The sequence below is a fragment of the Triticum dicoccoides genome, chromosome 3A (genome assembly GCF_002162155.2).
Source record: "Triticum dicoccoides isolate Atlit2015 ecotype Zavitan chromosome 3A, WEW_v2.0, whole genome shotgun sequence".
Classification (NCBI taxonomy): Eukaryota; Viridiplantae; Streptophyta; class Magnoliopsida; order Poales; family Poaceae; genus Triticum; species Triticum dicoccoides.
Window position 1 is genome coordinate 581,104,954 of NC_041384.1, and position 16,421 is coordinate 581,121,374.

At 43.0% G+C, this 16,421-nt stretch overlaps 2 protein-coding genes across 2 annotated transcripts; both read right to left on the minus strand.

The window, feature by feature from the left end:
• Positions 1-1,440: 1,440 nt before the first annotated feature.
• On the minus strand, positions 1,441-7,978 carry LOC119269343 (probable LRR receptor-like serine/threonine-protein kinase At1g51810). The gene is made up of 12 exons (XM_037551143.1): positions 7,862-7,978; positions 7,074-7,641; positions 6,293-6,792; positions 5,908-6,052; positions 5,556-5,627; positions 5,406-5,471; positions 5,249-5,329; positions 4,427-4,584; positions 4,075-4,310; positions 3,684-3,813; positions 2,335-2,394; positions 1,441-2,252 (listed from the first exon to the last, which is right to left on the minus strand). Exons 1-12 carry the CDS (start codon positions 7,974-7,976, stop codon positions 1,573-1,575), a joined length of 2,811 nt encoding a protein of 936 aa, XP_037407040.1. The 5' UTR covers positions 7,977-7,978; the 3' UTR covers positions 1,441-1,572.
• Positions 7,979-9,324: 1,346 nt separating this feature from the next.
• Positions 9,325-15,882, minus strand: LOC119269342 (senescence-induced receptor-like serine/threonine-protein kinase). The gene is made up of 12 exons (XM_037551142.1): positions 15,701-15,882; positions 14,895-15,462; positions 14,235-14,728; positions 13,517-13,661; positions 13,283-13,354; positions 13,130-13,195; positions 12,974-13,054; positions 12,040-12,194; positions 11,693-11,928; positions 11,405-11,534; positions 10,551-10,610; positions 9,325-10,484 (listed from the first exon to the last, which is right to left on the minus strand). The coding sequence occupies exons 1-12, from the start codon at positions 15,849-15,851 to the stop codon at positions 9,814-9,816; spliced, it is 2,829 nt and encodes a 942-aa protein (XP_037407039.1). The 5' UTR covers positions 15,852-15,882; the 3' UTR covers positions 9,325-9,813.
• Positions 15,883-16,421: the final 539 nt, after the last annotated feature.

Below are 16,421 nucleotides of genomic sequence, written 5' to 3' on the forward strand. Positions count from 1 at the left end.
GGGTCACATTTGTCAAGACAACTGTGCGTCCTAAAGGTAACAGGACATCTCACTTTGCAACGCGTCAAGAGTCGACAAGGATGTGAAGAGAGCTTTTGGTGTGCTTCAGAAGCACTTTGCCATCATTCGTGGCCATGCCGAGTATTGGAACACCAAGATCCTATGGCAAATCATGACATGTTGCATCATGTGTTGCATATAACATGATCATTGAAGATAAGAGAGGCATGCCTTAGAACTTTCGGTGCATCTCCAATGGGGATTCTATTGAGTCGGAGCACAATGCAAATAGGATACATAGATTCCTAGCTTCAAGAACTGAGAAATTCATACCCAGCTCCAAGAAAACTATGACTTTGTAATATTCGTGAATTGTGTGAACCTTAATTTTTATGTTTGGATTTAATATGTGTGTAAATATGTAGTTGAAATGTACTATGTGAACTAAAATTATAAAGATTTGGCTTTTTTCATATTCGTTAAATTAGAGGATCAATTAGAAACGTCAGTTCTTAAGAGGAGCAAATATACTTCTCCAAATTATTACAGCTGCATTATTCCTGGATTTATTTTCAGCTGACCAGGGTTCAAGTCCTGGTGTTCACATTATTTCTGCATTTATTTCACGATTTCCGGCGATGCACTTTCACTGGGAGGAGACGTTTCCGTCAATGGCGAGGCGCCTACGGTGACTTCGTAAATTTCAAGATGACATGCCGGCTCAGTCTCTCGGAGGTACTCATAGGAGTAGAGTGTGCGTGTGTACATTTATACGGATGAATGTATGCGCGTATGTATGAGCGCTTGTGTGCTGATGTTCAATTTTTTTTTATTACAGCTGCTGTACTGAAAAAAAATTATAACAGCTGTTGGGCTGTCTCGTGGGCTGGGCAGACACGGCTCGCGGACCCTACGGGGTGGCCCTGCCCCGTCAGATCCTAGTAGTCCCCACCACTACAGTCGCGGGACATGGAGCCACTGCACACTGCAGCGCACCGCCGCCGATTCGAGAAACTGCCCGCGGCGGGCGACTAGAGGCCATCCCGGTGCCCCGCACTCCCACCAGGCCGCCGCCGCAGTCGCGGAGATGGAGGATGCATTGCAGCGCGCTCGCCCAGTCGAGGAGCTGCCCACGGCGGTCGACGAGGGTTAGGTATGTCCCGTGCTTTGCGTTTCTGCCCTTTCGTAGCTGTGGCTTATGATTCTGTGTTTCCACAAACTCCGAAATGCTCAGAGGATTTGATCGAAACAAGTATTTTGATTTGAATCCACAGCTTTGCAAGAGAGATTGGGGAATAAAAGGCGGAATTCTTAAGCGACAGTGTAATACAGTAACTAATAAACAAGTTCGGATTTAATGTACGAGTAGCAATTAATGGACCACCGAGTTCTCAAATGGAATAGGATGCTTCATGCTTGAAAACTGATAGGGAGTAGTAATAAACAAGCAATGTTTACAACGAAAAATTGCTAGAAGTTGCAGTTTACAGACGATCAATCACAATGCAGTTAAGCAAACTACCCAACTTTATCTAAGCAAGATGTAATAGTAACATGATAGGCGTTTCCTTTTCACCGTCCAGAAAAGATGGTTGCTTGTGACATCCCATTCCCATCGGTATAGCCAGACGACTGGAAGGAACTCTCCGCGTTGCTTACTCCTGAAATCATCAACTGGAACTGCTTTGGCATTTCAGTATTCAGGGAGTACTTGCGTCGAGGAGTCCCAGAAGCAGACTGCTTGTCGCTTGAAACCGCTGGCAACCACGTTTTGAGCCTTGAAACAACCTCTGTCATGGTGGGCCTGTCGATGGCTGCATTTTCGACGCAGTTCAGGGCAAGGTCCACCGCACCCTGCAGGGAACTGGCATCGTATTGATCCAGCAGCTTCTTGTCTACAACATCACGAATGCTGCCTTTAGCTATCTTTTGCCGCACCCAATTCGGTAGGTGGACGGTTTGAGGGTCCATAAATACTGGGGATTGGCCGGTGATGATCTCCAAGAGCACGATTCCGAAGCTGTAAACATCTGTCTTGACAGTGAGTTGGAAAGTTGCATGGTACTCAGGGTCGAGGTAGCCAAGAGTGCCAGCAGCAACAGTAGATATGTGTGTGTGAGCATCATTAAAGGCCCGTGAAAGCCCAAAATCAGATATGACCCCCACGAAATTCTTGTCCAGCAGGATGTTTGGGGTCTTCACATCTCTGTGCACTATTGATGGGGTGCATGACTCGTGTAGATACTCCAGTCCTGTAGTTTATTAGAACTCATACTTTATGAATACACACATACGTACACGACCTAAAGGTAGAAACATCATTGAAATACGGACCTTGTGCAGCATCAAGGGCAATATAAAGTCGCTGTTCCCAAGTCAAACTATAATCATCTCCTGCAATCATGTACCAAATTAATGTAAGGGCTATCTGAAACCTGCATGTTAGCATATATATACCAGTTTTGCAATCCCTGCACATATTTTCTTAGATCGACTCTTTGCACATATTTAAGCTAACAGATGATGGTTACAAACACAAATGATTAACCATAGCATCAATTGTCGCGTTAAGATCTAAAACCTGCATAAACAGGCACTTTGATATCACTGTTTTTCATTCTGTTATCAGACATTTTTATATACAGTTCCAGTTAACAAACGGACCAAGATATTGGAATTCTTTTAGCATATATCTCTTAGTTTTTTCTTGTTTCTTACTGGCTTTTGAAAGATGCACATGTTTCTAATTTGTGACTATCATGCCATGGTTATGACTTAAGAATTTAATTGTGGTAGCCCCAATTTGTTAACCAAATATCTATGACCGTGCCATGGTTCAGACTTGGAATGTGCAGCTGTAAGAATGCAGCTACGGTTGCCTCACTTGTTAGTCCATTATATATACAGAGTAAATTAGGCCTACCAACTCAACTGTATTGACTAGCAGCAGCAATAACAGTTTAGGCAATCAAACTATACCTTTAACAAGAAAATTCAGTTTTGAAAATCCTGACTGCAGTACCGTGTCAAAGCCAGAATAGTTTTAGAATTTATTTTTTATACTTATGACTAGGTCCTGTCAAAATTTATTTTTATACTGTGAAGCACAATATATTTGTAAAATTTGAGAAGTAGGTGATTCCCAAGTTCTTAACCAAAGCTTAGTGAATTAGGAGAGGGGCTCTTTTGTGTAGAAAAATAAAAAGCAGGGCAATCTTTCAAACTTGCATCCGAAATGTGAAATATTTATACAAAGAGGGAGATATGAAGACAATGCAGCAGGGTTGGTTATCTAATTGGCTAGTCAAACATGAGGTGGTTCATAGATCTTTGGGCTTTGATCACCGAGGAATAGAGACTTTACAAATAAAAGCAGGGGATTGGGATTCCATTGCTGTCATTTTATATGTATATGGTTACAATTATTTACTCTCCCAATGTTGGCATCTGGGTCTCCGTGTAGTTGTTGGATTCTCAAGAAGTAAAACCCTGAATTGGTCAACTTACCTTTTAGATTGAGCAGGTTTAGGTTTGATTGAACATTCACTTTTATTGAGTTAAAGTACAAATGCCTCGGTAGAAATCAAATGCAAGTTGGTGATAATAACAAAATGCAAGTTGGATTGGTTAAACATAAGTCAATTATGCTTGATAGATACATTTAGAAAAGTTAAGAGAGAAACCTCCTTTTAGAAGCTGTTGAAGATTTCCTCTGGGCATGAAATCATAAACGAGTGCAAGGCACTTCTTGTTCTGGCAATATCCTTGCAAAGTCACGAGATTCTTGTGATGAACTTTGGACAAAGTTTGCACCTGCGGTAATAGATATAGTTACCAAACATCCTAGAGCTGAAGCCAGTTGCGTCATTTTATTCAATATGGACCGTGGAAATGGTTTTAGATGTCATGCAGACTTGTAGGTTACTTTTGGATTACTTGTAACAAACGTTGGAATAATTGAGGCTGTATGCGTCTATGATGCAGAGGACGGGGGTAATAAAAGCTTCCAGTTTCAGAAAAAAATGTTTCTTGAATAATTTGTGTTGTAGTGGCCTAGTTGATTTTGTGTTGTACCTCAGGGAGGAAGTCTGTTGATTCTGCTATTGATGTCTCCATAAGCACCTTAACAGCTACCTCATCACCATTTTCCAGTGTGCCATGATAAACCATACCAAAACCTCCTTTTCCGATGATTGATTGGAAGTTGTTAGTTATGACTTTCAGCTCTGCGTATGTGAACCGTCTGATATCAATATGTAGGGGAGTTTCCTCTTCATACATAGCATAATCTTCATCGTCTCCTGACTTCCCTGCAGAGTCAAGAAGTTGTGTTTAACATGAAAGTTTAGGTACGAAGCTGCTGTCTTATGTCTGCCACCTATTGCATTGATGGAAGGGAAATTTAGAGCATATAATTTTGTTTTACCTTTCCAGTAAAACTTCCAGAGTATGCCCATCACTACTAGGAGGGATACCAGTACCACAGGAACTATCACTGCGATGAGCACAGTAGATGTGGTCTTCTTCTTCTTATTTGAACAGTACGTATCTTTGACTTTTGAGCATATGGGATTGCCTTCTAATCTAGGGGCACAATTAGACAACATATAGAAAAATGAACTCATAAGATGTTAGCTATAAAATTATGATTAGAAGATGCCTCAGTTTTCTAACATGACTAACCTGCTAAACATGTATGCCCTCTGAAAGAACAAGCTTCTTGGTTTCTTATCTATGCACTCTAAAAGAATAAACTTAATGGTTTGTAAATCACCTGCAGTTACTAAGGTCCTTTTCTACGACCACTCATACTGGTTGCCCATAGAGAATAGAGCGTATAGTTACTAGATGGTAGTACTGGTACATGTAACCGAGGACATGCTGGTTAATAGAGTGACTTCACACACTTTTTGTGGCACCCAAATTAGCCATCACAACTTAGTAAAATTTGTAAGTTTTCTTTTATACAACAAGTGAGGCTGCTTCGTCATGGCGTTAGAAAAGTGTGGTAGGCCACAACTAACTGAACTGTGGCCAGAGAAAGTCAAACTTGCGTAACACTAGTCTGGTAAAGTGTGGCATATTTGTTATATGTGCAAGACTGTTGCTAAACCTTGAATTTCTTCTATGAGGCTCAACCCTGTTTCTTTGCAGTGTTGTTTTTTAGTTTGATCTATTTTTTTATGTAGTAATAAATTGTGCAACATTCAGTTAAAACAAAAGGAATTACGCAACAAAGCATGCAAACCTTAAGTCAAGCAGACCAGCCTGAGATCTTTGAAGAATAGAATCCGGGATTGGCCCATCAAGCTGGTTATATGACAAATCGCTGTAAAATAATAGTTAAAACCATTCTCTAAAACTTATATCATCAACCAAATATTATAATCAGCACAGAGACTTACAGAACTTTGAGTGACTTTATTTGGTAGTCTGGAATAGCTCCTGTCAAATTGTTGTGTGATAAATCCCTACATATATTATGTGCTTAGGTCACAAGGATGTCAAAATAATAACATTTAGCCCATTGCTATTTTGTGGTAGGCACGACTTACAAGTTTTCCAGTGATACCATGTTCATGAATGATATGACTAATCCACCTTTCAGTCCGCTGGTAGACAGATTTCTGCAAAACAACTCATTTTAATACAGGTCTATTAATTTAGTGATAGCATTCAGCTAACTTGTTTTTTAAAGATTATTAAAGTATCATTCTGTGGTTCACACTAAATTACATATGTTTTCAAGATTTCAACTAAATTAACTGTGTCTTCAAGATATTAGCCAGTAAGATATGTGACTGAGTGTCTCTTGCTAATGTAATGCGCTTCAAAGGTTAAACATATTGAATTGTGATATTTAGGTTCCAAAATGTAAATATGGGACAGTCCTGGTTATTTTCTTACACTGCGACAATCATCGGATTCTGGTTGCTCTTAGAGTAGTCGCAAGTCAAACCTTCCCACGAATACTCTCTTGGGGAGCATGGATCTCCATTCCAGTTTATTCGTGCCAAATTGTAGTGTTTCTTGACTTCCTTCATGTAAATGACTACAACACCCAAAAGACAATGGAAACAAATATGAACAGAATAAATAAAGCTGTATATGTTGGCTATGGGCGCTCATATATATGTATTAAAAAGAATATAAACATTAACTTAACCAGTTGCAAAGTTATTGCATATCCAAGTTTTTTCTACTGAACAGAAGTGAATAAACTGCATGATGATCATGTGAATCTGCCACATATACATGTATAATGCACGTGCATTGTATGCACTGAGCTCACCATCGTCGGAGTCAGTGGTGAGGTTATCCATCCGAACGAGCGAGTACACCTCAAACGCGTTGATGAGCGGTGGGAGCCTCGATCTGCGTGTCCTGTTCAGGCGGAAGATCGCAGCAGGGTTGTTCAAAAACCGCCCATTCTGGTGCATGCTGTCCACCTGGAATCGTGACGGTGAGAAGTCTGAGAATAGCAAGTCGTTGTCGCTGTAGATGTCAAATCTCCTGCTCGGGTTGCTGCTGTTGATCTCAGCAAAATGGAAGATGGGAAGAAGCTGCAGGTTCTTGGTGTCCAGGTTGGGACCCACTGTCACATTGATCTCGAAGAAGGAGAAATTTGCGTCTAGGGTTGAGGCCCGCCGGAGGATGCCCTCCGGTACCTGGAAGGCTTTGTCACCGGGTAGCGGCCTTACTTGATTGCTAGTGTTTAGGGCGATCCAGGGGTAGGCGTTGTAGGAGAAAGACCAGCCCTCCCAGAACCGGTCGTACGGGTCCAATGGATATCTTGATCACACACAAAGACAAGGGGAGAACAAGTAAATAGCTAGCCCAATAAACTACTTTCTGGTTTGTACTTAAAGGCAGCAGCTATGGCAACTGACAAACCCACCTTCTTGTCACCTTAAGATGACATTAATTTTTGTTAGAAGCAATTTCAGGTTTCAGGAAACAGATTAAGGGGCAATCACTTTAGTTGTGCCGAGCTTGCCAGCCGAATTTAAAAGCATCGTCAGGCATTATTAAGATCAAATCCAAAATTACTATGGATGCCAGCCTTGTCTCACCTTGTGATAAATTCAGTGGATTGACCAAATCTGATTCGTCTAAAGTAGCTGATTGACACCGAAGTATTCACGAAAGGATACATCAAATCTTCAAGTGGCCTCAGCTCCAACGAAGACACGAACGGAGTCCCTGTACCGAAGTTTATCAGACAGACCGACAGGTTGTTGGCCGGAGCAACGGTGAGCACCTCCTTCCATATTGTGCTTGATGGATCCGTATTTGTCAAGTTTACCGCCTCCCAGAAATTGACACCGATATGGAGTCCAAACAGAAACAGAGACCCATCCGTAGTCCGGTTCAGCCCATCGTAGTTCCCGTAGGTAAACATAGCCCTCAGCAAAAACTTTTTACCAGCGGCGGATGGCAGCGTGTAGCAATTCCGCGAGCCATGAGAGAAGCTCCTCAAGACCTTTTGGTTCTCATATACGGCATCAGCCATGAGTGCTGCTGAAATATTGTTGCTCGCACCGCCATCGACAAATTCAAGGTCAGGAAGGAACACGAGTCCTGTGAGGGTGTCGTTGTAGGGACTACTGTTTGTGAATCCACAATCGATGTTTACATACCCTGCGTAATGGAGAGTACGTATCAGTTTCATGTGTTTCAAGTTTAAGATGATCATGGAATGTGCGACCAGGTATTTGGTAGCTAAGAATTTGTTGACATCTAAGATTTCAGAGTGGAACTTCTTAAGTTGCAAGCTAAAGTAAACTGAACTCTCCATGCAGATGGAGCAGAGCTAATAGAGGTGCAGGGTAGAAGGGAAACGCTGGAAGTATTGTATTACCAGAGGTAGAAGACTGGCCATGGACTTGGATCATGGTGACCAGGATGAGCAGCAGCGCCAGGATCCATGTCAGCTTTGTCGTTGTACTTGCCGAGCAACCGAAGCTGATCGCCATGGTTGTGCCCAGTCCTCGCAATTTTTGGAAGCAAGAAACAACCGTCCGGTACAAAAGGCTTGTGCAGCTATATAGCAGCGAAAACACCAATGTGGTATATTTTTGTAATGGTTTGTTGGGGTTTTGAGTATTTAGTTTGACTTGGGCTTGGGCTTGGCCTTGAATTTAACAAATGTATAGAAAGCAAAATTTTTTTGCTCATCAGTAGGTAATTGCAGGTCGCAGCACTTGTTTTCTCTAGCACACCAGACTGGTTCAGAGAACCGTCAACGTCCGTGGCTTTAGATATGGGCGACATGCAGGCCCGATTCGCCCGCCCACACAAACAATTGTGCCCGAGTTGGGACTTGGCTATCAGGCTGACGAGCGGTTCGTTGGCCGCATACGGAAGACTGCAGAGCACCGCGACATTTGGCGTGCGGCCTATCCTCCATGCCAAGCTGGAATTTCTTTTCTTATAAGATGGATGCAAGTTGCATCAATTTCTTTCACCACAAGGCTCATCAGATAAAAAAGGAACAAGTGGCAGCTAGACCGACCGATTCGCAGGGCGATATAAGAACGACCGGGTGTGAGTTCGGAGGACGCATGTCCGCCGGCCGGTCGGTCTCAAATGTCAATAGGATGCTTATTATTTTTATTACCATGATGAATATCGAGTTTCATCAGCACGTACGTGGAGGATGGCACTTGGTCGCGCGTCGAATTGTCACAAACAAAGGGCAGGGCAGGTAGAAGTAGAATTCATGAGCGAGCGGCGACTGTATGTATATTCGGGATCTGAACTTGGTTTCAATCTGGTTTGGGGCAGGTGCCCCCTGTCCCGCTTACGTCGAGAAACCGCGTCAACCAACTCCACAGGTTATCGACAAGGCGGCAAGCACAAGCCGTCCCGGCGGACGGCGACGGCTTCCTCGCCCTGTGCCGGCCGCGGTCACCGCGAAACGGCGGCGCACGGTCGGCAGGGCCACGCGCGCTCTCTGCTGGCGGCGCACGCGGAGGCAAGCCGATAAACACGAGTGATTCTAGGCGGTGGCACCAGGCCAGGGCGGTAGGGGGCCTACACGCGCGACCCGACTCGACTCTCGCATTTGGGGATCGGGGGACCAGATTGCACATCGTTTTCCGTTTGAGGGACCAGATTGCCCTCTGCCGTCGCCGTCGCCGTAGGGGGTGGCGGCCATGGGTTCACGCACGGCGCGGGTTTGCCCCGCCCCCTCCCCTTCCCTTCCACAAGGCCACCGCCACAACAGCTCGGAGCTCGGCCAGGAGGCACTGCAGTAAGCGGCCGAGTCGAGGAGCCGCCTGCGGGCGACCGGCGAGGAGGGTTAGGTATGTCATGCGGTTGCATTTCTTCCCCTGCATTCGCATCAGCCTCTTCGTACCTCAGGTGCCAACTCGCTCATACTTACTAGAGTCAGTAGTAGCTCCAACTCGGGAAATGCTCAGAGGATTTGGTAGTAGGAGGGCGTATTTTAATCCGATTCAACAGCATTGCAAAGAGGGAATGGGGGATTGGGGGTAATGAAAATGCCGAGTTCTTAAGCTGCAGTGTTTAACTTGTTTTAAATTTGGTCTGGAACCTAATGTGCGAGTGCCAATTAACAGATCACCGAGTTCTCACATGGAAGAAGACTACATCCTATTTGAAAATTCCTTGAACAAAAATACCAAAGTTTGCACAATTCTTTTACCCCTCATCCAAACAACAAGCAAGATCAGAAAATGGAAACAAAATGACTGGATTTCTGTTTATCTACAACCAATCATGACAAGTTGAGCAAACTACCAAACTTTGTCTAAGCAGACGCAACAATAACTCGCATGCATTTTCCTTTCACCGTCCAGATAAGGGGACCAGTTGTGTCATCCGACTGGTATAGCCAGACTGGAAGGAGCTGGAGCTCTCGTCGTTGACTTCTCCAGAAATCAACAGCTGGAACTGCTTTCGCATTTCATCATTCATGGACTTCGTGGAGGACGGGGAAGCATACTGTTTCTGGCTTGGAGTCGTTGGCAACAACACTTTTAGCCTTGAAACAACCTCGGTCATGCTTGGCCTGTCGATGGCTGCACTCTCTACGCAGTTCATGGCAAGATCCACCACACTCTGCAGGGCATTGGCGTCGTACTGATCCAACAGCCTCTTGTCCACGATATCTTGAATACTGCCTTTCGCAATCTTTTGGCGTACCCAGTTTGGTAGGTGGTAGGTGTGAGGGTCCATCAATACCGGGGGCTTGCCAGTGATGATCTCCAAGAGCACGATGCCGAAGCTGTAAACGTCTGTCTTGATGGTGAGCTGGAAAGTTGCATGGTACTCAGGGTCGAGGTAGCCGAGAGTGCCAGCAGCAACTGTAGATATATGTGTGTGCGCATCATTGAAAGCCCGCGAAAGCCCAAAATCAGCTATGATCCCCACCAGGTTCTTGTCCAGAAGGATGTTGGCGGTCTTGACATCTCTGTGAACTATTGATGGGGTGCATGACTCATGTAGATATTCCAGTCCTGTAGTTTACTTTGTCAACATATGCATACATCACCTAAAAGAAAGCATGCAAATGAAATGTGAACCTTGTGCCGAATCAAGTGCAATATGAAGTCGCTGTTCCCAAGTCAAACCGTAGTCATCTCCTGCATCAAGATGTACCAAAGTTAATGCAAGTGCCACAAGATACATGCACGGTAGCATACATACTAGCTTTATAATTTTTGCACATTTAACTTCAGAATGATGTTTAAACCACAATGATTAAGCATGTTATCAATTGGTCTATTATGGTCTGAACCCGGCATAAATAGGCACTTGATCTTTGAGAGGTCACTGCTTTTTCTTCTCTTTAATAAGTATTATGGTCTATTGAAGTATTCTTTGAATATGTACCTCTGTCGTTGTTTTGTTTCTTACTGGTTTCAAATATGTAACGATCGAGTCATAATTATGACTGAGTAGAGGTATGTAACTGTGGTGCCCCAATTTGTTAGCCGAGTATCTATGACTATGCCATGCTTATGAATTTGGCAATGGACAATTCTAAGAAAAAATTCCAAAAAAGAAAAGCTCAAAGAAGAACTAGGTCCACCAACTCAAGTGTATTGATTAGCAGCAGCAATAACAGTCTATACAATCAACTAAACCTTTGACAAGGAAATCAGGTTTTATTAAAAATCTCCTTGTTTACAGTAGGATCAAGGGTGTCAAAGCCAGATTTATTTGATTCGAGTTTTTTTAAAATTATGCTAGGTCCTGCCAAATTTTATATTATGCTGCAACGCACAATATAAAGTTTGGCGGGTAGGTGGTTTCCAAGTGGTTAATAAAAGCTATTGGCGTGTTGGTCCCTTTATAGTTATTGATTTTGAATGATGTAAAACATTACCTAAGTCAACTATGTTTGATAGAAAAATTGAAATAGTGGAGGGAAAACCTTCTCTTAAAAGCTGCTGAAGATTTCCTCTGGGCATGAAGTCATAAACGAGGGCTAGGCACTTCGTGTTCTGGCAATATCCTTGTAGAGTCACGAGATTCTTGTGATGAACTTTGGACAAGGTTTGCACCTGCAGCAACAGATATAGTTACCAATCATCCTAGAGCTGAAGACAATTGCATCATTTAATTGGATATGGACTCTGGAAAGGGTTGGTATCTTGCACACTTATAGTTTACTTCCTATTGAAGAAATTATTGATTTGGCCTAGTTGGTTTTGTGGTATACCTCAGGGAGGAAATCTGTTGACTCTGCTATTGATGTCTCCATAAGCACCTTAACAGCTACTTCCTCACCATTTTCCATTGTGCCATGATAAACAGTACCAAAACCTCCTTTTCCAACGATTTGTTTGAAGTCGTTTGTTATGTGTTTCAGGTCTGCGTATGTGAACCGTCTGATATCAATATGTAGGGGCGTTTCCTCTTCATACATAGCATAATCCTCATTGTCTCCTGACTTCCCTGCAGAATCATAAAGTAGTGTGTTACATAAAGTTTTGGGTGAAGCTGCTGTTTAATGTCTACCACCTATTCCATTGATGAAAGAGAGTTTAAGAGAGGTTTTTATTTTACCTTTCCAGCACAATTTCCAGAGTATGCACATCACTACTAGGAGGGATACCAGTACTACAGGAACTATCACTGCGATGAGCATGGTAGATTTGGTGTTCTTCTTATTTGAACAGTATGTATCTTTGACTTTTGAGCATACGGGATTGCCTTCTAACCTAGTGGCACCATTACACAACATATAGGAAAAAAAATGAATTAATACAATGTTAGCTACAACAGCTCTACAAAATTATGATTAGAAGATGCCTCCATGTTCTAACATGACTAACATGCTAAACATGTATGCACTCTGAATGAATAAACTTCATGGTTTCTCATATATGCACTCTAACAGAAGAAACTTGATGGTTCGTAAATTATGTGCAGTTACTAAGGTCCTTATCTATTTCTCATCTTGAATGCCCATAGACAATAAAGCTTTTATAGTTACTAGATGCTAGTACATGTAACTGAGGGCATGCTTGAATCAATGTAATGCTCTGCAAAAGTGTTGCTACACACACTTCTTGTGGCACCTGAATTGGCCATCACAACTTCGTCAAATTTGATAACTGTTCACATGTACGACAAGTGGTGCTGCTGCGGCATTTTTTTTTCTTTTGGAAAAGGAGGATTACGCCCGGCCTCTGCATCAAGCGATGCACACAGCCATGGTGCTGCTGCAGCATGACATTAGAAAAGTGTGGCACGACACAAAATATAACACCAACTAAACTGTGGCCATAGAAAGTCAAACTTGTGTAAATCTTGTTTGATGAAGTGTGGCGTATTTACATTGTATTTGCAAAGACTGTTGCTAAACCTTGATTTTTCTATGAAGCTCAACCCTGTTTCTTTTGAGTGTAGTTGTTTAATTTGATCTATTTTTTCTGTAGTCAAAAATTGCGAAACATTCAGTTAAAAGAAAAGGAACTGTGCAACAGAGCTTACAAACCTTAAGTCAAGTAGACCAGCCTGAGATCTTTGAAGAATAGAATTAGGTATTGGTCCATCGAGCTGGTTATATGACAAATCGCTGTAAAATAAAGTTAAAATTATTCTCTAAATTTTATATCATCAACAAAATATTATATTAAGCAGAGAGACTTACAGAACTTTGAGCGACTTTATTTGGTAGTCTGGAATAGCTCCTGTCAAATTGTTGTGTGATAAATCCCTACATATGTTTTGTGCTTAGGGTCATAAAAAATGTCACAGATAATCCCATTTAGCCCATTAATATTTAGTGGTAGGCACTACTTACAAGTTCTCCAGTGATGCCATGTTCATGAATGATATGACTAATCCACCTTTCAGTCCACTATTAGACAGATCTCTGCAAAACAACTCATTTTAGTACAAGATAATAGCTAGTAAGGCACGTGACGAGTGTTTCTTATACCATATACAAATACAATATACTTCAAAGGTTAAAAATATGAATTGTGATGTTTAGATTCCAAAATGTATATGGTACAAGTCCTGGTTATGTTCTTACACTGCAACAATCCTCGGATTCTGGTTTCTCTTAGAGTAGTCGCAAGTCAAACCTTCCCAGGAATAGTCTCTGGGGGAGCATGGATCTCCATTCCAGTTTATTCGTGCCAAATTGTAGTGTTTCTTGACTTCTTTCATGTAATTGACTACAAGGCCCAGAAAACAATGGAATTAAATATGAACAGAATAAAGAATGCTGTATATGTTGGGTATGGGCCCTCATATGTATTAAAAAAATGTAAACATTAACTTAACTAGTTGCAAAGTTATTTCATATGCAAGTTTTATCTATTTAATAGAAGTGAATAAATTGTATTGATCTACTCCCTCCGTCCCATAATGTAAGACGTTTTTGGACTCTAGTGTAGTGTCAAAAAACGTCTTACATTATGGGATGAAGTGAGTATTTATCTACTATAGTCTTGGCCATGGCTCATTGGCAATTGAACTTTAGAAGGTTTCTTGCTAAGGAGTTACTACTGAATCAGCTGGTTGATACACTTGTTTCTATTACTTTAATGTGGATATTGATAATGTCAAATGGAGTTGAGGACCTTCGGGAGTCTACACAGTGAGATCTTCGTAATTAAGAATTGTTTAAATGCAGGAAGCTGGAGGTGCTGTTCCACCAACTGAATAAACTGCATGATGATCATGTGAATCTGCTACGTATACATGACAAAAGTGTAATGCACATGCAGTATATACATTAATCTTACCATCGTCGGCGTCAGTGGTGAGGTTATCCATCCGCACTAGCGAGTACACCTCAAACGCATTGATGAGCGGCGGGAGCCTTGAGCTGCGCGTCTTGTTCAGGAGGAAGATCGCAGCAGGGTTGTGCAAGAACCGCCCGTTTTCATGCATGCTGTCTGCCTGGAATCGTGACGGTGAGAAGTCTGGAAACAGCAAGTCGTTGTCGCTGTAGATGTTGAACCTCCTGTTCTGGTTGCTGATGTTGATCTCGGCAAAGTGGAAGATCGGGAGAAGCTGCAGGTTCTTGGCGTCCAGGTTGGGACCCACTGTCACGTTGATCTCGAGGAAGGAGTAGTTTGTGTCTAGGGTCGAGGCCTGCTTTAGGATGCCCTCTGGTACCTGGAAGGTGTTGTCGCCGGGTAGCCTCCTCACTTGAGTGCTAGTGTTTAGGCTGATCCAGGGGTAGGTGGTGTAGGACCAGGCCTCCCAGAACCGGTCGTAAGGGTCCAATGGATATCTGCATCATACACAAAGACATTAGTTTTTGTTAGAAGCAATTGCAAGGAATCAGGAAACAGATTAAGTAGCAAATACTTCATTCCTAGCTAGCCAACTCACTTCTAAACTATTGTCAGGCATAATTACGATCAAATGCAAGATTTTGGATGTCAGTCTTGTCTCACCTTGTGATGAAGTCAGTGGTTTGACCAAATCTGATTCGTCTAAAGTAGCTGATTGACACTGAAGTATTCACAAAAGGGTACATTGAATCTTGCAGGGGCCTCAGCTCCAACGCAGACACGAACGGAGTCCCTGTACCGAAGTTTATGAGACAGACTGACACGGAGTCGCCCGGAGCAACGGTGAGCACCTCCTTCCATATTGTGCTTGATGGATCCCAATTTGTCAAGTTTACCGCCTCCCAGAAATTGGCACCAATATGGAGCCCAAATAAAAATGGCGACCCGTCCATGGTCCGGTTCAACCCGTCGTAGTCGCCGTAAGTAAACATGGCCCTCACCAGCTTTTTACCAGGGGTGGATGGCAGCGTGTAGCAATTCCTTGAGCCGTTGGGGAAGCTCCTTAAGGTTTTTTGGCTCTCATATGGGGCACCAGCCATGTACACTGCTGCTATTTGGTGGGTCAAACCGCCCTCGACGAATCCAACGTCGGACTGGTGCTGTATTCCTCGTATGCTGCTGTCGGTGTAGGGAGTATTGTTTCTGTATCCGCAGTCGAGGCTTATGAACCCTGCATAACGGAGAGTATGTATCGGTTTCATGTGTTTCAGGTTTAAGATATGCTCAGAGATGACAACTCTAGATATCCAATAGCTAATAGTATGTGAGTGTTAAGATCAAAGTAAACTGAGATTTCTTAAGTTGAACTGACTGAAGTAAACTGAGCTGTGCATGCAGATGGAGCAGAGGTCAAAGAGGTGCAGGGATCTATCTAGAAGGGAAAAGCAGGATGACACGGATTTCATTACCAGTGGTAGAAGAAGGCTGGGCATGGACTCGAATCGTCGTCGTGGCCAGGACGAGCAGCGGTGCCAAGATCCATGTCAGTTTTGTACTCGCCGAGCTGATGATCGCCATGGCACTCTTGGGTTTTTGCAAGGCCTTGCAGGCGAGAGGCATCCCTATGTGCCACAGAGCAACCCTGTCAATTATATGGCAGAGGAAACCAGCTAACGCGGCCGGTTTAGTGGTATTTTTAGCGACTCGAGCTCAATCGGCGCGGTGTGATAATAAAGAAAACGAAAGCTTTGTCCATCAGTAGGTGAACTGCTACTTGCATTAGTCTAAAGGTAAGACTTGCCATGGAGTTCAGTTTGATAATCTCTGCTAGAATCAGCTGCCCGTCAGCGTGACAACGAGGCCCTACCTGCAGCTCGCTCCTTGAACGCACGCACGCTGATCTTTCTTTTGAACCAGTCCGCTCGCTGTGCTGGAGTAAAGAACTGGAACAAGCTACAGTTATTAGAAGAGTTAATTACACCTGGGGTACATAAACTTTCGCGGCGGTAACGAATCCATACACAAACAAAAAAACCCCATAAAAGGCATACATTAACTCTGATGCGGATTCGTTTAGCTACAAAACGCATGCGAAGTGGACAGATGGACTGCCACGCACGCAATGGGGTCGGCCGTGTATGCATTTGTATCTTTACAGTTACACTCCTCAGTTTATTGAGATTTAACCCG